This window comes from Pseudoliparis swirei, chromosome 10 (assembly GCF_029220125.1).
Source record: "Pseudoliparis swirei isolate HS2019 ecotype Mariana Trench chromosome 10, NWPU_hadal_v1, whole genome shotgun sequence".
NCBI classification, from domain to species: Eukaryota; Metazoa; Chordata; class Actinopteri; order Perciformes; family Liparidae; genus Pseudoliparis; species Pseudoliparis swirei.
The window spans coordinates 12,895,727-12,918,614 of record NC_079397.1 but is presented as its reverse complement, the minus strand read 5'-3'; the positions used below and the strand labels follow the sequence as shown (position 1 = coordinate 12,918,614).

At 43.4% G+C, this 22,888-nt stretch overlaps 1 protein-coding gene across 4 annotated transcripts in view; it reads right to left on the bottom strand.

Annotated features, from left to right (window-relative positions):
- Positions 1 to 1,970: 1,970 nt before the first annotated feature.
- The window catches only part of grm8a (glutamate receptor, metabotropic 8a), a 219,619-nt gene continuing 198,701 nt past the window's right edge, over positions 1,971 to 22,888 (bottom strand). For 2 of the 4 annotated variants that reach the window (XM_056424290.1, XM_056424294.1), the window contains 4 exons: positions 21,902 to 22,268; positions 5,693 to 5,833; positions 4,477 to 4,582; positions 1,971 to 2,739 (listed from right to left, as the gene is read on the bottom strand). In XM_056424290.1, the coding sequence (XP_056280265.1) occupies positions 2,690 to 2,739; positions 4,477 to 4,582; positions 5,693 to 5,833; positions 21,902 to 22,268 (664 nt within the window). In that variant the 3' untranslated portion in view covers positions 1,971 to 2,689. Of the gene's footprint in view, positions 3,137 to 4,472; positions 4,583 to 5,692; positions 5,834 to 21,901; positions 22,269 to 22,888 lie in introns of all 4 variants that reach the window. The other 2 variants (XM_056424292.1, XM_056424293.1) reach the window with 2 other exon arrangements.

The following is a 22,888-nucleotide window of genomic DNA, read 5'->3' as shown; positions in this document are numbered from 1 at the left end:
CCATTAGAACACTGGATTGATAGTTGATGGAAATGGGCCTCTATACACCTCTGGAGATATTTCATTAGAAACCAGACGTTTCCACCTAGAATAGTCATTTACCACATTAACAATGTATGGTGTGTATTTTTGATTAATTTAATGTCATCTTTATTGAAAAAACAGTGCTTTTCTTTGAAAAATAAAGACATTTCTAAGTGACCCCAAACTTTAGAACGGTAGTGTATATTATATATATATCTACTATTTTGCATTCCACATTATGTATATATATATATACATAATGTGGAATGCAAAATAGTTATTATGTAATACCCAGTCACCAAGAAAGTCAAAATGACTGCTCTGATTGGTTTTCCCCGTCTCTGCGGCTCTATTTTCATATATGGGACAAATATGACATTTTGGAAGGATGAAGCCCGAGAGGAACCAAGAACATCCAAATTGATTTTTTACTTAAAATTAGGAAGCCTTGTAGCAACAGTTGCTATCAGCTGAACAAATGACATAAACACTGCAGTAAAATAGATATGATGACTCAGTTGCCATGATGCACGCGGAAGAACAACAACTGTTGTTGGACGCCAACACGTCTGCAGAAGTTAACATTTGGCTCACGAACCAGTTCCCTGAGGCGCCGTGTCACGGAACACGCTTCAACTCTTTCCTGAGTGGCTTCCAGTAAATAAGCAGGTAGGAGTTTAGTGTTTAGCTCCAGGGCATTTAGGATTTAGCTGTTAAAACACACAAACACACACACACTATGCCAGCTGAAGAGACAGAAGATGTTATTGTCATGCTCACGGAACAAGATTTCTCCTTTTCGGTTCACATTTACTACAATGTCTACACGTCAGCCCTGTCATCGAGGGAGCAGTTCATGGCATCCAGAGGAGAACGCACACGTGTTACAAAAAGCACAAGAACACAAACTCACAGCATTGTAGACCTTTTCATCTGACACCTGTGTGTAGGGCAAACCATCCTGGAGTAAATGGTGCGATTTGTCCTTTTACTTTGCCTTCAGCACTATTGATTGCTCCCCGCCAACAAGAGTAGATTCACTGATGCAGTTGACTGTTTCTTTCTCGGCTCTGGTGTATTTTTGAAGGTTGGGCATCTGGTGTTGGGTTACATGAGGTGCACGGCGAGGGGTCTTCTGCCCACTTCATCTCTTTCTGTCATGGTCACACTCTCCCTTCTCTCCGGCAGATTCCTCCATTCACATGTCAGTGGAGAGATCGCCACACCGCCGGGGGACAGTTGAGGAGGAGGGCAGCGGTGACTGAAGGACGTTTGCTTGACAAGAGATATTTTCTGCTCGGTATAACCAAGGGGTTTGCTAAACGATTGGAGGAATGAAAGACTTGAACCAACATGTTGGCGCAGAGAAAGCAAAACACAAAACACAAAATACAGCCGAAGCTGATGGGACTGTCGTAATGTCAAAACTAAAGTATTGGATAAATAAAATGCTGTATCTGCTTCAGTAAAAGTCAGGGCATCATTAAAGTTAAGAAAAAATATCCTGAGAGGAATATGAATATATATACACAACAGTTCTAATCTAAAACGTAAATGCATACCTCATGGGATCACCGAAGTCATTAGGATTCGTCCTTTGGGCCCCATCCATGTCTGTAAACATTTCCATGGCAGTACATTCAGTAATTGTTGAGAGATCTTAGTTTGGATGATAGAAGGGGATTATTACACGAAATATGAGTGGTGAAACATAGAACACCACACAGTGTTCTGCGTGTATTGCTAATCAATTACATATCTACATCTACAGGTAAAAAGCATGATTCACTTGTGAGGGAAGTAATGCTGACATTTGAATGGATGGTGCTTTGCCACGATCTGCCATCCATCCATGCACCTACAGATCAGTGAAGGAAGGGGTCATCTTCAACACCACAAACGTACAAACGACCACCAATCTACACTTTTGCAAAACATTCCTTTATTATAAATAAATCTCCTTTTTGTATAAAAACTGGCATGCTTCAACCATGGCATTTTACAGGTTCACAACCCAAGGCGACAACCCGGTTAGCCAAGACAGCAAGGGGAAACACACTCATCTCATTATGCAAGGGCGATCCACCAGACAACGGTGAGACAAGAATGAAAAAATCGTCACAACCACAAAAATACTCACAAGTAGAGAATAACAACAAACATGTTTGAGTCTCATAGATTTTCTCTGACATTTCTCTTTTTAAATATCTTTTAAAATGTAATCTGTTAAATCTCTTTCCCAGTACCCACATTTGCCCTTTTAGATATAATGTCTACATGGTTTCTGAGATTTTTTTGTCTTTTTCTTTTTATGTGTGTAAATTGTAATAGTTGCTCTGTCCACCAAAGTGTCCTATGGTATGTCTCTTTTTTTTAAATGTTGTCTCTCTCTCTTTTTTTTTTTTTAATGGGTAAGTTCATGGTAGGACCAATGAGGTGTGAGCGGGAAAGCAGGCACACTGACTTATGTGGTCCCACCTCTTTGTGGTTTGATGCTGAACAATACAAAAATGTCTCATGCTTTGATTCCATTGGGCGCTCAGTCTGTCCGCCATTTCTTCCACCAATCGGCTTCGAACGGTGGCTCCTTCTTTCTCTCGGCACCGCCCCAAGACACCGGCCCCCCTCTCCTGTCCAATCCCTTTCTTCATCCTCTGTGGTCCCTTCAAATGGCGTGATTGCTGTAGCTGACATATGTGGTCTTAGTTGATGAAGCTGCGTGAATACGAAAAAAAGGTGGGCGATGGACAGGAAGGAGGAAAGAAGGCGATAACAACATTGAGCGAAAATGAGTTCAAGAACAATGAAGAAAGGAATGAAAGAGAAGGGACCGATTGGAGGAATGGAAGGAGGAAAGGAAAAAGAACATAAGAAAGAGCAGTTGAGAGGAGATTTTTGTCACGATGTTCACGAAACAGTGTCACACGCACAGTCCACCGGAGTCGTTGAGGCTTTTTGTCAAACCCATTATGTCTTGTGTCCCCTCAGGCGCTCCGCGGTGAATGTCAGTGTTTGTGTAGCAATGTCAGGCCTCTAACTGCGCCATTGTTATACTCTGATGCATTCATACAGCTACTTTTATTTCTTTCACTTGTGCTCTGCCATCACACTGCTGGAATAAGGGGAGAGAAAAAAAGTCCTTGAAGACCAAAAAAAGAAGAAGAAAACAAAGCATTTATCAAAGGAATGTGTGTTAGTGGATGCAGACATGAAAAATGCCCACAGCTTTTTGCTGATGTTTTCCAAAGAACACTCCTCAACTCTGTTGTATACATATGGAACTTATTCAACTCCAATGTCGTTGTTTGTAAAGTGAAGTATGAGAGGAGATGAATAAGCAATTTAACTATCGGCTAAATGAATAACCTGTGACCTGCTTCCTTCACTGGTATGGAGGACTCAAAATGACTTAAGTATAAATAAATAAATGCATGAATAAATATGGGAATAAATAAATAAATCCTTAAATAAATGTATAAATAAATAAATAAATGCTTAAATAAATGTGTAAATAAATGTATACATAAATAAATGCTTAAATAAATGTATAAATAAATAAATCCAGGAATGAATAAATATAAGTTATAATACACTGGTGCTAATAAAGTGCTGATGGGAAAACACAGGTCAAAAACTCATTACCCAACATGCCCTGTTCACGGTCGGCACAGCGACACATGCAAAGCTAGGCTGACACCAACATGTGTTTATGAGTTTGGAGAGACACACACACACACAACAAAGGACACACTAATCAACACTTTAGCAGACTGATAGACACGCATACTCGAGCTTACGTGCACACATGCACACGAGCAGCTAATCATGCATGCGCATGCACTAAGGCACACATGCACACTCACATGCACTCCTGTCATTCCTTCCACGGATCGCTGATGAAGCAGAACCGGCTGAACACCAAACAAACAGAGCTTTGACGTGAGCGTGACGGTGCTCCGCCGTCGGAGCTCGGAGAAGACACACAGTGCTATCGAGAATCTGTCAATGTTGCAGCTGCTTTTTGTTATGCAAAAAAAAAAAAGGCAGGCAAGATATTCATTTTCAAAACGGAATTAAACGTCTACTTGATCAGCGCTAAACCCCCAAATCTTCCAGAAAATAGGGTTTGTTTGTTTGTATTGTGCTACTCTGTCATGACATGCAGTTAAAGAGAGCATATGTACTACCCACTTGTCGGGAGCAAGAGATCAACTATATGATTGAAAGAGTAAATAACTCCATAGAAACAGCTGTTATCATGCTGCCTCTTAAATAATACAGTGTTAACCGCTCTACGTGTATTATTGTGTGTGTGTGTGTGCTTTTGCGTTGATCTCTCAACATGTATTCAAGCATTATGTGGATTGATGTAATACAAATCGACTGGAAGATTTCCTTCTTTCTGTAGTTTTTATATGTATAGGTATAAAACTCTGGTGTTCTCTTACTCACTGTTGGTCTCCATGCTCTCACAGAGCTCAGTCTTCACCTCTCCGTTGGGCCGGTCTCCTCCCTTCTGGTTCAGTTTCCCCGACATGGTGGCAGCTGTCACAATTGCCTGTATCATCATGTATTCACATTCAGAAATACATTCATTGAAAATGAAGATTGTGGGTGTGGTACACGATCTGCTTCCCCTCTTTAGTCGGGCTGCATCCGACCACTATTTTGGTCATCGAATAATCCGCTGATTATTACTTTGATTAATTAAAGTGTTTTTTCCTACTTAATTTAAAAAACAACTGTATTCCTTCTGTACTAGTACCATACAGGAAGCACTTGGTCATTCAAGTGTTTATTGGGACCTGGCCCACAACAGAAGGAAGTCAAGTGTGTCTTTTAGTTTCGTTAATTAATTTTTTTAGTTAGAACCTGTAATTGTGCGTTTGACTCTTCTCCACTTTATTGGTAGTCTCTGTCGACAATTTTCAAATGCTTACTCTAGAGACATCCAAAAATGAAGGAGATGGCGTCATTTCCTGTAATTCATAATATGAGTGACAAAAGGATGGAGGCTACAGTGGCTGGAATACTGCCCCAGCGTAGACGTTGCCCCAAGGTAGACGTTGCCCCAGCGTAGACGTTGCTGCAGCAGAGCCGTGTTGCCAAATATGTTTCTAATCAATTGTATTTAACCCTCCTGTTGCCTTCGGGTCAATTTGACCCCATTCAATGTTTAACCCTCCTGTTACCTTTATATTTACTGACATATTTTACCCTTGGGGTCAATTTGACCCCAGCAATTAAAACCTCCTGAAAATTATTAGAATTAATATTGTTTTCCAAGTTTAAGTGTGAGGTACTTTATGTTTGTTTGTTGACTACCTAAATAGTCCTTTAAATATATAAAAAAGTTGATATTTCTTATATGCTTGACACAGTGAAAAACAGCCTGGGGTCAAATTGACCCCAAAGAACACCGACATTAAACATTGAATGGGGTCAAATTGACCCTAAAGGTAACAGGAGGGTTAATATAATTAGTTGTGGCAGCCGTCTTTCGTTCAATATAATTATACATAGTGTATCGTTTAATGTATTATCCTCATTTTATCAGCGTGAATCATATTGAATATATCAGTCAAAATGTAAACTCAAACCCTTTGAGATATGGAAGATATTCCAGAAAATGTAACATGCAAGACTCAAGAATTTCACAGGGCCTCACCTTGAAGCTGCGTTTTCGTTTGGGAACGTTCTGCTCGGGGTGGAAGAGGATGATGTAGACCTTGGGCATGTAGAGCATCCCCAGAGAGACAGAGGCAGACAGGCTGAGAGAGATGGTCAGGGTGGTAGTTTGGATGTACATCTTGGAGGAGAGAAACACAGAGGGATGGTGCAAGAGTCATTTATCACATTTCCAGTTGTCAGAGAGAGTCTGTGTAATTGTCCAACTGAGTGTGTCTGGTGAGGGAAAGAGGAGAAGGAAAGATAAGAGGGGGAAACGGGTAGCAGAGGATGGTCTAACAAGGGCAACATTGGCAGAACATTTATGTAGTGACACTTACAATTACACACAGGCAGGTAGATCAGATGCTATGTGGAATTATGGCGTTAGTGCATTTGCTTAATTGCCTGTGTGCTGCAGAGCTTGAATCTTTATCTAAGAATGTGAAATGATTCTTAGCATTAATTTGGCAGGCTGAACCAGGCACATATTGTTAAGTATCATCGACTAGACGTCTTTGGAGGGGTACATGCAGTGGACTGAAGGAGAGGTATGATGACATGTACTTGCAGGGATTGTTATATAAACCCAACTAAATTAAGACTATGACCTCATAGAATTCCGCCAAGTCAGTCGGAGGGCAGTTATAATGAAACAGGAAGACAGCGAAGCAGACTGCAGAGGACTGAGCACTAGTCCTCGGGTACTTTGTGAGTTTCAGAGAGTAGTTTGGAGGAAGAGAGAGAGGAGAGACCCCACACAGCTGACAAGACATGGAGCCCATCGGGCGAGCGCTGTCTGCCAATATGGAGGGAGACCGACAGTAAAAAAGGAGGGCTGAGATGGATTAACGGGAGAGGGGAGTAGAAATGGAGGGACGGAGCCTGGAGGGGAAAGTAAAAGAGAGGCATGGCGAGTGAAGGAAGGAGGAGGCGAGAGGCACTCGTAGAGACCAAGATCAAATGAGTAAGAGAGCCAGAGAGAAAGTAGAAATGTGGGCGCACAGTCGCGGTGCTTTGGTGGCTTGCTTTGGGTAAAGTTTGCTCCGCCACTGTCGACGAACTCCCTGCATGTAGCACGGCTCAATAAAAAAGGTGGTGTAACCACGTCATGAATCATTCATCACTAAAAGACATACACGGTACCTCCGTGCAAACAGAGATACACAAAGTACATGCGTTAAATACAAAGACGTTAGGTGCGAGCATTCTTGGGGCATTAAATAATACAAAGACCAAGACACTCAGGGGACTAAACTAACAGTCAGGGTCCTGCACACAGATCTCATTTTTCATTCGGTAATTTAATTCAGAATTCTTTTTTTCAGCCTGTAAATGGTAAATATGCCTCGGGAATATGTAAAGGAAGCAGAGAACACTGGCAGCAACACATGTTTTAGTTAAATGTCTCTCATTTCTCAACCAAACTGCTTGCCTCTGACCTCAAAAAGAGCTCTTTGGTAAATGTGATTCATTCAACAAAGATATTGTGAATATAATCGTGCTCCTTTGAATGATCCCCATTCATATTTTTGTCCATATTTGGACTTAAAGCATTCCCAGAACTCTAAAGCATTCCCATCAACATTAGATGCCTAACCACAACCACCAAAGTATCCTTAACCTGACAAAACCCAAATCTCTACCTCTACCAAACAGGCTTTTGAAGAAGCCACATTTTATTTTTCCAAAAATCTAAACGTTTAAAATCGTGTGAACAATTTTGTTCAAAAATAAAGAGGAAGAGGAACAAAGGTGTCGGTTGATAACATTGGCCGTAGACGAAAAGGGGAGTCCACCGGCAGCAAAGGCCACTGATGACTTTTACCTCAACCACAAGACACACAAAACAACACACTATTATGGGACAGAAATGTGCAGTTGTTTGAGATGGGACCAGCAGTTACACAATGAGCAAAGAAAGATCATGAGGGACATAAAAGACATCATTTATGGACTAATTTGTACTTCGCCATGTTGCATTTAATTAAATTGTATTGATCAGTGAGTGGCTGTAGGAGGTGTTTTCAGAAACAGAGACATGAATGAAACAGAAAAGATTTAGATTCAGAAAAGATGTGAGAATTTTTTGAAAGAGAGTTGATAAAAGAGTCAAAATGGAATAACCTACATCAAAAAAGGCATGAATAGCAGTAAAAAAGGACAGGGAAAGAGAGAGAGTCCCTGAAGCTCTTATCAAAACAGCAGCAAGGATAACGATAGCCACTTCTATTCCATCTAACCTTTGGACCAATGGTGTGGCTTCCAGCTGTTATTTACACAAAGAAACATATTCACACTGAGACTGGCCTCCTCCACCTCGCTGTCTACAGCTGATATCGGCTAGAAACGCGTGCCTCGGAAGAGTGCTCTATTATCCCAAAAGTTGCACACAGAAAGCAGATGCTTAGCAGATAGCTGCATACAATTTATTCCCCTAAGGTTTAAGACATTTACAGGGCAGAGAATCTGTGGTCCGTGATAGGAAGAGATTTAGAAAGAGAAACGGAGGGGTGGAGGGATGCCTGATGTGCTCTTAACACCTGGGGAGAAAAGAGACGAGGATAAAGAGGATCTGGAGACAAAAGGGAAATAGCAGAGTGTACACTCTGTGGACAGACGGGTTCACTTTCAGTCCTCAGGTTGAAGAAAGTGATGCCTCAATACTTGGACAGTGTCGATGAGTAATATTTTCTCTAGGGCACACATTTCATCTCGTGTAAGAAAACCGTATCTCATATTAAACATATTTGCAAAACATGGTGTTCAGGGTCCATTTCACCCTCAGCATACCGTATCACAATGGACACAAAATATTGTTGTTCCCCTCCGACCCAGTGGGCCACGCACAGCCGGATGTCCTCGGCCACATGGGGTTGGTCGAGGATTGATCTCTCAGTCTGGATCTGGATTGAGCTAATAAAGCAAAGCTGAAGCCACTCCAGGTGTCAGGGAGGTGCAAGCGTATTCAGTCGGCACATCTATTGTAATTTGTTGTGCCAAAACCCCAGTTTTCTGGTATAATTGGCGAGATATGATATATGATAAACTGGTATGCTAATTTTAGTTTCCCCAACATAATCATGACTTATTGCTCTTGTTTGACGGTAAATCAAGGATAATGAAGCCAGAATGCATTCCAACACCATATTGCGTATCACACTTTCTGGGAAGGGAAAACTTAATGGGGGGCCGAGTCTCTGTCTGTCGAGAGTCTGTGGGTGGAGTGCAGCCTGATGAACCTCCTGATGAAAGCGGGGGGGTTCCCCACAGGGTGAGTCGTGGTCGTAGTCCTTTCCCACATTTCGTTGTCAAGTTTCAAAATGGTTTCCCGCCAGGTACGGTGGATGTGAGGGCTCAGAATTGCAGAAACGGCAGAGGGGCTCATAGATACACTACCGTTCAAAAGTTTGGGATCACTTAGAAATGTCTTTGTTTTTCAAAGAAAAGCACTGTTTTTTCAATAAAGATAACATTAATCAAAAATACACACTATACATTGTTAATGTGGTAAATGACTATTCTAGGTGGAAACGTCTGGTTTCTAATGAAATATCTCCATAGGTGGATAGAGGCCCATTTCCACCAACTATCACTCCAGTGTTCTAATGGTACATTGTGTTTGCTAATCGCCTTAGAAGACTAATGTCTGATTAGAAAACCCTTGTGCAATTATGTTAGCACAGCTGAAAACAGTTATGCTGGTGATATAAGCTATACAACTGGCCTTCCTTTGAGCTTGAAGTTTGAAGAACAAAATTAATACTTCAAATATTAATCATTATTTCTAACCTTGTCAATGTCTTGACGATATGTTCTATTCAATTTTCAATTCATTTGATAAATAAAAGTGAGTTTTCATGGAAGACACGAAATTGTCTGGATGACCCCAAACTTTTGAACAGTAGTGTATATATTCAATATATTTTATTGGAGGACATATGAGTGGCATCTTCTCTGGCAGCTCACATTTTCACTGAATTCATTTGGCTAATACTGACGAGCGGTAAGAGAATGTAATTCCCGGGAGACGTGGCTAATCCAAAGAGACAGGCGGCTTGATAGTTAAGTGTCGAGAAAGCGTTCTACTCTTCGCGGCCGATGGTCGAGGCGTGACGGCTCACGTTGAAGGCTGTTCTGGGTTGGTTGGCTGTACTACATAAATGACACTGTGAAATTACAGCTGGTGAACACGCCACCATCAGAAGCCAATTAACTAAATTAGGCCTATCTTCTGCAGACAGTGCAATTTCCGCTCACTGATATACACATGCAGGAGAGACGGATGACATGTACACATGAAGTACATGTCATCATGGTCCAGGTGAAGAGACGGGGAACAGGTCTTATACGCCAGAGGAAGACAATGATTGATTGGATCTTCAGTAAAAAAAGAAGTTTAATAATGGGAGATCAAAAGCCCTTCGCTGTTCATTTGCATTAAATTGAACTTAAGCTCTCCTTTTGTCTACCAGTCCACGTTTGAAATAAATGACTGGTGACAGCTTTTGTTTCATGTTTAGAAAGAAAGAAAACAACAAAGAAAAGAGAGTGATTATTGATGTTGAACAATATAGGGGTGAGAAAGCATTGTGCATGGCACATTTAATTCCCGGAGACAGCTTGTATCTTTCAGTCGCTCCATCCTCTACTTGTCGCCCCCTCATCGCTGCCCTTACTGATCCCCAAACTATCCCGTATCTCTGTGGAATATGTTTTATTTCCCCTCCCTTTCTTTTTATTACACTATCTTGTATCTGCTCGTAGTCTTTTGAAACTCTATCTGATTTTAACTCTTTGTCTCACCAACTTTATTGTTTTCTCTCCATCTCATCATGTTGATAATGAGTGTCGATGTCCTTGACAGGTGGCTGACCCAACCTTCAAGCTAGCTGTGTGTGTGTGTGTGTGTGTGTGTGTGTGTGTGTGTGTGTAGGTGTGTGTGTTTCTAACTCCCACCTCCTGTTTCTGTTCACGCACACCATGGAACCACTTGTCATTTTAATCACCTGAGCCATGGGAGTTTATTTTATTTTGATTTATTTATTTATTTAAAAAATGGGAGCGTGACCGTTCCAGTTCTTCGCGCTTCTGACTGTGCAGGATTTTTTATTCATGATTTTTTTTCTCTCCATATATTCAGAACTTTGCATCAAATGGCACAAAAAAACATTACCTTCAGGGGGATATCACAATTAAGTATCATTAAAGTGAATAATTAGGACGTTGTATTTGTAATCCTTCTGAGTATAACACAATTAAAGAATCATCTTTATTTTCCATATAGAATATCAAAGAAGGAAGAATATCAATCTAAAGAAGGGAGGACTGCTTCAGATCAAGATATCACTCAGTTTGTGTTCAGTTCAAAGCTCCAACTGTGGCAGCGATGAGCATCATTTAGAAACCCTGTTTTAAAGCAACTGATGAATGGTGAGAAGAGTAGGTGTTTTTTTGTTCTTCTGCTTTTTAGTAGCAATATGTTTTTCACTCAGAGTTTGTCAAATCCCCAAGTTGCATTTCACACGCCCATCACCTGCATGTGTCCAACCTGGTGCTGTGATGAACAACTCATTTTAAACAGAGCCCCGTCACAAGATTCTGCGTCTCAATATTTCAGCTTTGTGTCCCGCCGACTTAATTGGTCCCGAGCGCGTTCCTCATTATCGTCTGCAAAAACAGACATTTTCACTCCATCTAATCCATCCTGGCCTAAGTTCTGTCCGTGTTTAAAAGAGTGCACAGGTTACTCCGTGAAATCATGTTACGTCTGTGTTTGCTCTGCCGCGGCTTGTTAGTGAAGCTCGTATTGACTCGCAGATCGTTATGAGGCCGGTCGTCTCAAGTCAAACTCATTTTGGGTTGTGCATAAAGGTTTCGCGGTAACGCTTTCTCGGAGGGCGGCCTCGATGAGAACGCCGGCTGACTAACCGACGTGACGGTGACCCCACTGTGCACAGCTCCAGCCAATTAAAATACCCAGCGAGGAGCAACATGGAGCCTCATCAGTCAGCAGACTGCTTTCTAATTGTAGAAGGGGGGGGGCGGCGTTTGACCCCATGAACAAATAAACCGGGAGTAACGGTACGTCTGCTCTTCTGTCATTGACGTGACAAATGCGCCCGTTTCTGCAGCTTTATGCAATTTTTTGTTCGATATCGGGCTGAAAATTACACTAAGCCCCTCCCACCAGTGATACTCGTGTCAGACTACATAGTCCCTGCTGTCTTTTGTAATTCTAATGGAAGGAATAAATCAATCAAGGTAATACAGTCATGGCCGTCGTTGGGTGACTTCATTTCAGGGAACACTTTAGAGGTCTGGTACTTTTCTTCATTATGTTTGTGAGAGTCCCTGAACTCCTGTAATTCAACCGTGTGTTGAAATTCCACCTCGGGGTGAAAGAAATGTCTCCGGCTTCCTTGCCTTCGCAAAAACGGCAACATATTAATGCCGTGTTTTGTTTTCTTTATGTTATTAATTTGATACTGTATGCGTGAAGCCCCATTGCCAAGCTGATTGTTGCTGAACAACGGGCGACTAAAGGGTGGCACTCATTGGTCTTTGCTCTTTCTGTCTTGGTTTGGCAATATTAAGTACACACAGACACACACAAATGCACACACACTGAGAGATAGATTGCACAGCGGGTACTGAAAGAAAAGAAAAAAAGATAGATATCACAAACTTGAATACGTTACGTTTGAGTACAGCGACCGCTCCAAACCAATGTACTCCCAGACTACAAACAGAATGATATTATAATTATGTGAAGTGGCTCTGACGGTTAACAACGCTGAATGAGAGACGACACTCAAAATGCTCCAACGATATGAAAGTTCAGTTCATCTGAAAAGCACCGACTGGAATAATTCGACGTCGACCAGACTTTCTATTCCTGAATCAGACGTGGATGCAACACGGCGCTCTGCGTCTGACAGAGCTCCAAAATCATCTCGCCAAGTATCCCTTGACCCTCGCCAGCGACCGGATGCCAGGTTACTGCATCTGCACAGCAACGGCTTGAAGGGCAACGCACTTTGAATTTCTCTCGGGATCAGCGGGAAGAGAAGTACGCCGCTAATTAAATCGGGGCATCTACTATGGCTTCTTTCATCAATGTACAATGTTTTGGATGCTGCAGCATCGTTGCCTTGTTATAGTGCGTTTGCGTCACACACATTACTAAGTCTACTTGCCACCCGGAGTCTTCGTGACTTGTGTCTGATGCCTTGTGCCGTGGCCCTGCTGATGCCCCGCCCCCTCTCTCTACCTCTCTGGCTACTACGAATTATTCATACCTGTCATATTCATTGAATGTGTTGTAACTCTGTAATGATTCCTTCTGTACACATGGCATCTATTGTAACACCCGGTTCTGTTTCTCCTGTGTTCCGTGTCTCCTATGTCTCCTCTGTGTCTTCTCTGTCTTAATTGTTTAATTCCCTGCACCTGCCCTCAGCCACTCTTGTCTCGTTACTGTCTGATGTCGTACACCTGTGTTTCCCCCTCTATATATTGTGTCAGTCTTTCCCTTGTCTGCTGTCGGATTGTCGTCGCTAGTTCCGTGTCTTTTTCCCGTCGTCCAGTCTGTCGTATCTGATCCTGCCTGCCCTGACCGACGATCCTCTGCCTGCCCCTTTTGGACCTTGTTTTTTGTAAACTGTTTTGCCTCATTAAAGAGTGCTTTTTTTTGTTATTTATATTGCGTCCAGCCTGTCTCTCTGCGCCTGAGCCTCAACCCGTCACAAAGACCTGACATCTATTGCATCTGTCCATCCTGGAGAGGGATCCTCCTCTGTTGCTCTCCTGAAGATGTCTTCCTTTTTTTCCCCCTGTGAAAGGATTTTTTTCTATTTCTTGGGAGTTTTTCCTGATCCGATGTGAGGTCCTGGGACAGGGATGTCGTCTGTTTACAGATTGTAAAGCCCTCTGAGGCAAATATTGAGCTGGATAACATAACATAAACTGAATTGAATTTACTTCACTGCTAATAATTTTAAAAGCATCAGAATGAAAACAATGGAAAGTTAACAAGCACAAAAAAGACCATACAAAAGAACTATGTTATCATCTTCAGTGCATGATTTGCTGTGTCAGGCAGTCTTTCTACAATCTGACATAATGGAACCGGTGTCTCTGTGAGAGTCACTTTCTTTGACTTCTCCAGTGCATTTAACACCATCCAGCCACTGCTGCTGAGTGAGAAGCTGCGGGTGGTCGGTGTGGACGCGTCCACCATCTCCTGGATCACTGACTACCTCACAGGCAGACCACAGTTTGTCAGAATGGGCCGTGTGCTGTCTGGAACGGTGGTCAGTGATGTTGGAGCCCCACAGGGAACTGTTCTGTCTCCCTTCCTCTTCACCCTGTACACCAGTGACTTCCAGTACAACACGGAGTCATGCCATCTGCAGAAGTACTCTGATGACTCTGCAGTGGTCGGGTGTATTAGGGATGGACGGGAGGAGGAGTACAGGGCAGTGGTGAGTGACTTTGTAAAGTGGGCGATGAGAACCACCTGCGGCTGAACGTGGCCAAGACCAGAGAGATGGTGGTGGACTTCAGGAGGAAGCGACAGCTCCTCCACCTCTGAGTGTCCTGGGAGTGGACGTGGACATGGTGGAGGAGTACAAGTACCTGGGCGTCTCCATCGACAGCCGACTGAACTGGAAGGCCAACATCAACGCTGTGTACAAGAAGGGGATGAGTCGACTCTTTTTCCTGAGGAAGCTTGATCCTTCAACGTGTGCAGCAAGATGCTGGAGTTATTCTACCAGTCGGTTGTGGCCAGTGTGCTGCACTTTGCCATTGTCTGCTGGGGAGCAGCATCGAGCCGGTGACACCAGCCGTCTTAACAAACTGGTTAGGAAGGCTGGCTCCATCATCGGCTGCCAGCTGGAGCACCTGGAACAGGTGGTGGAGAGGAGGACGTTGAAGTAACTGGTGTCCATATTGGACAACCCGGACCACCCTCTCCACCACCTCCTACAGGGACAGAGGAGTACTTTCTCCAGACGTCTCCTCACGCTCCGCTGCCACAAGGACAGATACAGGAGAACATTCCTGCCGGCGGCTATGAGGCTCTATAACAGATCACCTCTTGCCAGATCATAGTGCAATAACTGAATACTTACACTATGTTGATCTGCACTTCACACATCTCATTTGTTTGCACTACACACATACACACATTTCATTTCATTTGCTCTGCACTCATACACACACTTTGCTTTTTGCACTCTGTCTATATTTAATATTTTGTATTTGATTTGTCAGTGTTGTTGTGTGTTGTGTATGCATGTGTGTTGTATATTTACATATATATTTTTGTTTTGTATTTTACTTTTATTTTACTTGTATACTTCTATATCTTTCATCCCTGTTTCTTATATTTTGTGTTTTGTTTTTATTCTTGTGTGTTGCTGCTACTGTCACGACAAATTTCCCCTTGGGGATTAATAAAGTATATATCTATCTATCTATCTATCTATCTAAAATAGAATGAAGAATTGGCACCTCCAGCGCAGGTGGAAAATAATAAAACAGAATAAATAACAGCATATTTAATGTCTGTTATTTTAGTGCTGTTCCAGAGATGTAAGGTGTATAAAGATGACTATTGCATTGGGCCTCAAAGAGGAAGTCCTTTAGATCTTTGAAGCACACTGCTCTTTTCTTGTCTCTATTGGTCCCTGGAGGAACATGTATGAGTATATGTATGTATGTGTGTGTGTGTGTGTGTGTGTGTGTGTGTGTGTGTGTGTGTGTGTGTGTGTGTGTGACTGCCAACGTCTCTATGTGAGGTCCCCTTGGGCGTTCCCATATCCTTCAACATCTCAGTGTTTCATGTCAGGATCTGACACTTGCTTTCTGTCCCCCCCCCCCTCCACTCTCCTCCCCCCAGCACCCTGCAAAAGATTGAGCAACTCATTCCTTCAAAAGTGAATAAAAGTAGTGAGTTTTTTTCCTACTCCCTGCCTGTTGCAGATAATGATGTCGCAGATCAGTAAACTCTGTCAGAGTGAAAGCGTCACGACGTCTGAAGGAGGACATGTTGGTGAGAAGTGAATGTTTTCTCTCCGGTTCTGTTCATCCCTGAGGATGGCTACTGCGGGAACTAGGAGCTGTTTCCTGGTATTTTAGCTGACCAGAAAGAATAGGATAGTTTTCATTTTTTTTTCAATTTTCACCATAACCTCAACCAAAGGTAGTATAATTTCCACAAACTGGATGAGCATTTATTTACCAGTTTGTCATGTGCTGTGTGTGTGTGTGTGTGTGTGTGTGTGTGTGTGTGTGTGTGTGTGTGTGTGTGTGTGTGTGTGTGTGTGTGTGTGTGTGTGTGTGTGTGTGTGTGTGTGTGTGTGTGTGTGTGTGACAGATTCACTTATGAGCGTTGGCCATCTTTTTAATTCTAAAGCAATTCTGACAATTCTCAGTTTTCCCACCTCCAATTTTTTTTATCTCAGTGTTTGAATTTTACACTTCCCTCATTTGTTATCTACATTCATCTCTCTCTCTCTGATATTAGCTCGCCTCTCTTCCTCTATCTTTAGCATTGGATGATTTTGCCTCATATTTTCCCTATTGCTGCCTCCTTTTCTGTCTCTCATCCTCCATCTCTCTTCTTTTGTTTCCACCCGCTCTGTCTCCTCTTTCTCACTGTGACATTTAAATAAAAACTTCAGCCTCCCTGTCTCTCTTCCGTCCTCAGATTAGTGTGGATTGATTACTGACGGTTGCTCCCGGTAAGGATCTGGGCGGTCACTGTTGCTCTCCGCCGGGACCACAGTCACGGCCATGAATCTGTCTGAAGACGGTGATCACTGTGTGTGCGTGTTGGTGTGTGTGTGTGTGTGTGTGTGCTAAGAAGCAGTGATGGATTTGTGAGGCAGGTACCGTAGATGTGTTCTTTATATACTCCTGAGGACCAATCACAGGGAGGGGGGGAAGCAGAGAGAAGTGTTACTCAAAAGGAGGCTATTTGCCATTCTTCACTTCTTAAAGAGACTACTTTGAGGTTAGAACTCTCGGGCCTGGCATTGGCCTAAGGTTAGACAGCAGTGTAGGTGTGTGTGTGTGTGTGTGTGTGTAAGAGAGAGAGAGATGGTGAATGTAACACAGAGATAAAGTGAATAGGAGGCCTTGAGAGGTCTGAATAGCAGAAGGACTGAATCTGCGGATTCTTGCTTTCTGGCCTTCTGTTGCCACATTGAAGAAAGAGAGATGACTGTCTCCAAGCTGAGGTTTCGGCTGGGACGCATACCTCGTTTTCTCACCCAGTACCCACTCATGGAGATCAAATCGAGGATTGATAAAACGGATTTATATTAAAATGTCCAATTTAAAGCAGAGCCTCTCTTTTGGGTGGACAGGAGCGAAACTTCTGGCCAATCAGAGACTTAAAAAGCGTGCACCTGATCTCTGTCACTCAGCAGCAGCGGCGCTCTTTGAGCATAACTATCAAAAAACGAAACGGGAAAAAAAAACTCACTCAAATAAGCAACTGGTCCACATATAATGTCTAAAAAACCCAAACAGACGTGCTGTGAAAAAAACAAACGACACACGCTCACACACGCAGTGAGTGGGTTTGTGGGTAGCAGCGGGGGGGGGGGGGGGGGCGATTCTTCCTCTGTTGGAAGCAGGAAGATAACAAGCGGACCATATTCGAGACATCTGGAGAACAGGAGAGGGCGGCTCACTGGGGGAGAGAGAGAGAACGAGGGGAAGGCAAAGAGGGTGGAGGAAAGAGAAGAAGGGAAAAGATGCTCGTCCCTCCGTGGTGTCGGGCAAAGGAATGATGAGGCAGATGCAGAGAGGATGCACCCTGTGGGTTAGGGTTTACAACAAGCAGAGAGAGGCAGAGGGATGCACGCACACACACACACACACACACAACCTTTCCCATTTCTGCAGGGGGCCGGAGAAGCTGTTCGGAGCCGGCAGTCTCTGCATGGTAGCATGACCTATTTCAAAACAATACTCCCCTCGTTGGTGATGGTTAGGAATCCCTCTCTCTTCCTCTCCCTCGATATATCTCTCACATTCCCACTCCGCGTCGCTGTGTCTCAGTCTCGCTGATGACACTTTTCTCTCTATATTCTCTCGCTCTCTCTGTGCTTCTTTCCTCCTCTCTTTCTCATAGCAGAAATACAAGAGATCAGGCCCTGCTCACATGTATGTTTGTCCATGAGAGGGAACGAGACCTGAATGACAGCGAGTGGGCGGGGCCAGGGGACGAGTATGCGGCAGAATCTCAAGTCTGCACTTGTCATGATGTATCAAGGGAACACTGTGTTCCATACTATATGGTTTCTATCCAACACAGAAGCTCTGAAGGAATGCTCCATTTCTTTAGGTGGAAGGTTTTAACCCGCTCAGGGCTTCACCTTCCTACGCTGCTCCACTCGGACTACTTTGCTGATCTCAGCATATCCAGCCTTTCTGTCAGTCAACGCGGGCCTTTTACTACTTTAAAAAAAGTGAGCAAGTGAAAGGCAAGAAGATGCCTGATCATGTCCTCAATGGTTGAAAAAAAAGAAGGTCAACACTTAATTAAAAACAAAATACGTCAGCTGGTCTCCCTCACAGTTACTGAATGTCCCTCCATCCAAAAACAGCCATGAAGAAAAGGTCGGGAGTGGAGTTTTCATGAAAAAAACATAATTATGACTCGCGTGTAGCTGCATGCCAAATTAATCAGAGCCGAGTTGGAAAAAGTAAAAGGTCATTCACCAGGTCTGATCAAACATCTACGCAATCCAGCTTTCTACACAGGCAGTGCACCAGCTCAAGTTTCACCACAACATTTAAAGTCTATTTTGTTCCATTTTTAAAGACAGCAATATCTTTGGGCTCTGAGCGTTGCCAAAACGCTGATTACCGCCACACGACTGCGCCGGCACACATCCTGTGAGGACACTGATTAAGGACCGAGGCTGCTCTCACTGCGCAGGCTGTGAACACAGGGTTGACATTTCTTTTGTCAAAGGTGCGGCCAAGTTTAAAGCCCTCCCACAGAGAGGCATTCAACCAGGGTGTTTATTATTATGTGGCTTATGAGGCCGAGCGTGACGGCCACCGGATGCCAAACTTCAGTCGCGTCGTCATCGAACCTCCGACTGACTTCGCCGTCGCCTCTTCTGCCTCGGCCCATTCGGGAAACCACGCCGATGCCCTCGGTAGAGCTCTCCTCGTTAAAGCCCCATCAGCGAGTCTCATCATTACCTGTTTATTCCTTTCACTCTCCTCCCTCTCTTCGGCGCTCTCTGTTAGCCAGCCAGCTGCCACACACTCCAGAGGATATTCCAATTAGATACAACATACACAGACACACAAATGTGCACTAGTGGATATTCCAATTAAATGCAACACACCAGAAGCACACACTCAAACGCCAATACACAAGAAGTCACCGGTGGACATTCTAACTAGCTGAACGGCCCAACCAGTGAGAGAGGACACAGCGGCATGGCAGATAGCACACACACATGCACACACACACACACAGACGTACCTTTACAAAGACATATGACTCACACAAATGACATTCAGAGTCACACTCGTGCGTAAACAGACCCTAAAGGAATGGTGACACATCAGCACCTTCCAATGGTCACACATGGGCGCCTATGCAAGGTTATGGGCTCACGGAAAATACAACTTAAAGGTTAAAGAAGCATCCAGATGAAGCCTCCGCCTGTGGAAACTAAATCAGTAATATTTCCCTTCGTAGGTCATAATTGTATTTACACTCGCCACATACTATTTGCATGACTGTGGTGAGGTGAAAAAGGTCATTGCTTTAAGTTAAAAAAAGCAATACAACCTCACTGAGGCAAAAAAGAAGAGGACATTTCTTGCTTCTTGAGAAGATAAATAAATGAGAGTTAGAAAAAGAAAAACCTGTTGTACATCAAGCCAGAGGGTGATTTCCCTGACGTCACGTGTGATTAGATCACTTTGATGTTATTTTTTTTGCCCTGCGACGCGCGCCTCGACGAGGAAATGCGCCGAGACGCGAGGAAATGGAGAGAAACAAAAATGTCCCACAAGTTTCGTCTCTTATCGTGGGCGAGGAGGAAGGGAAGGCTTGAACCTTCAGTGAACACAAGGGCCGTGGGTGTTCATCTCGAGGAGGAGGATACAAGTGGACTGACGTGTGAGATTGTGTAAAAAGACTCCCGGGCACTCCTGAAGGACACAATTAGTTTTGGAGCTGTGCTATGATTTGATAAATTTCTTTCCAAAACAGCTTGAGGTTTGTGATTTGTGTGTGTGTGTGTGTGTGTTTACATGTGGCCATGTGAATGATTCAGTGCTATCTGTTTGTTCCCCACCATGCCGGTTCACTGCTTATCCGTCAACAGCCTGTGACATCTGGAATAAACGACCTGCCTTGAATCTCAACGAGTGTACGAAAGATGTTATTCCTAAAACCAGAGTGAAGACGCAATATTAAAAAATGGAATCAATAAATCGCATGCGAGTAAAAAGAAGGGTTTAGTGTGTGCACTGTATTGTTATGAGTTCATGTGTGTATGCTTCCTCAAACCTCTGACTTTAACGTGATAAGATCAAAGGACACCTCTTATCACACAATCTTTAATTTACTTACATTATCTAAGTACTGGTCCCTCGTGATAGCGACAGTATTTGTGAGTGGGCAATGAGCAATTAGAGCAATAAGCAGTTGATGTTTTTTTTTTACTTGTGTGTCCTTGGGTGAGTGTCCATGCATCATCTCAGCAAACTGCATCATATTTTAAAAAGTGGCCAGTTATGGCTACGAGGACCTCTCGTTGTTGTGGTGGCTGACACGTTATATTTATACTGCCACTGACTGCCCACTTATTGCGGTCGGTGCCGGTACTGATAACACATCTGAGTGCATCTCCGACCCCCAGATGCTCCTTTTGCGTGACGGGAAAAAAACAGATTCCTCCCGTTGAGTGTTTTGGACGGGGCGTCGTTTTGGTCTTACACGACGACTCCGAGGCGTTGTCTGCATACATCAACACTTGACTTTGAGTTTTAACAAAATGTGTTTTATGACACCTTGCAGCCCATTGGTGTCTCTACTGGTCAATTATAGTTTGTCTTCAGTCAATCACACACTAGACAAACACGAAAAAAGGCTCTTTTTGATTTTTTGAATAATTATGTGACCCCTGAAATTGGTGTCAGGACTTGGAATAACATTACACATCAAATGTAACACGATACACATGCGGATAATGAACTGTGCATCCATAATGAGAGCAGCATTCATTAGGTGGAGCCCTAACCTTGTAAAGGCTGCTTCACACACACTGGCACACACATTCACCTTCTAAAAGTTACACCGTATAGACATCAATAATTGACTAAAGGAAGGAGGAATAAGCTCAGTAAAGTACAAGCCTCTAAAAGCCTGGACCGAGGCATGGATCTAGTCAATCAGCCAGACAGAAAATCCTCTTGTACTCACTGCGGATTGTCAGGAGATTTTGGACTCTAAGCCATTAGTATATCTACAATTGAAGAAAAAAACCCATATCTTTCATTGCCAAGCTATGGAGTTTTGATCTCCAAAAAAGTCATCTGCTAGAGAGAGAAAGCAGACGTTTTGCAATAGCAATACATGCAAATGTATGACTCCAAAAAAGTGATTCCAAAAAAATACTGCAGAATGGGCTCAAGCTCACAGGAAGCCCATAAACCACACCGTGACAACCCGCCTGTCGGTGAATTGTCATCTTATGAAAGACATTATACAAAAATATACATTAGTAACACATAAAAAACATTTATATCCATTGCATCCTATGAAGTCAAATCTTTCAACTGCACATGCACAGAATGTCCCTCTGAAGTCATATTTCCTGTAGATTGTGGTGTCTCAGAGAAAATTGCTTTAAATCCCAAACAGGTCATTTCCAGGGTAATCCCACATATAGACACACAGACAAGTACACACACACTCACACACCTACACACACACACGCCATGGTTTCATCCTCTTTGCAGACTAAAGATGATGGCGAAGGCATACAGACATCTGCAATATACTCACACTCTCTGTAGACTGTAGTTCATAAAGAAAATGTAAAAAAAAAAAAAAAAAGACAGCAGTTAAGGTATGCAGATTATGTTGTGTATTTAGTAGCATTGATGTAAACAACAAACTCAAGAGAAACATCAGAACACATAGACACGCACTCACCCTCTCTGCGGACTGTGACGTGCCGAAGAAGATGGGGATGAAGGCCAGCCAGATGATGCAGGTGGTGTACATGGTGAATCCGATGGGCTTGGCCTCGTTGAAGGTCTCCGGCACGCCTCGCGTCTTGATGGCGTAAACCGTGCACGTCACCATCAGCAGGATGGAGTAGCCCAGGGAGCAGATGAGGGACAGGTCGGAGATGTCGCACTTGAGGACGGCGCGCGCCGACGTGGAATCCTGAGTCCGCTGCTCGCCGTAGTCCACGACCGTGTGCGGAGGGTCGACCGCGAACCACACGAAGACCCCCAGCAGCTGCACCGAGATGAGGGAGAAGGTGATGACGAGCTGGGAGGCAGGCGAGATGAACCTGGGAAGGAGACGATGAGCGATGTGAGCGAGTGGCGTAGCGAGGGAGTGATGACACCAGAGTTCATTTAGAGTGCGGCGAAGCCATATCTGAAATGTCTGCGCTTGAATATGCGTTACTGGCGTGTTAAAGGGATTACAATCTCATGCGTGATGTAATTTTCGAGAATATTGGATTTTTCTTCCAGTCTCTGGGCAACAAAATGTTTTGCAAATGCATTTTTAAACAAAAAAATACTGGTTCGTCATCCGGAAAACAAGGCTGTTTTTTCATATAACGATCTAAAAGTTCAAGATCTGACAGCAGCAATATATGATATTCCTGTCATGAAGCCATTAGAAATTACCACAAATCCCACACTACAATACATGTCGGAGAGAGATTAGGAAAAAGGAGATGATGACATTTTCGGCAATAGTGAAGGAGATGGTTAGTGAGGTAAAGCCCAACTGGATAGAGGGAAAGTGATAACCATATGGGATGCCAGAGAGAGAGATATAAAAAAACGGGGTAAAATAATACCCCAAAAGAAAAGATATATTTTCTTTGTAGTGAAGAAACAACCAGATCCTTCCATGCTCGGTGGCTGACTACCCGGAGGCACATTCCCCCGAAAATAT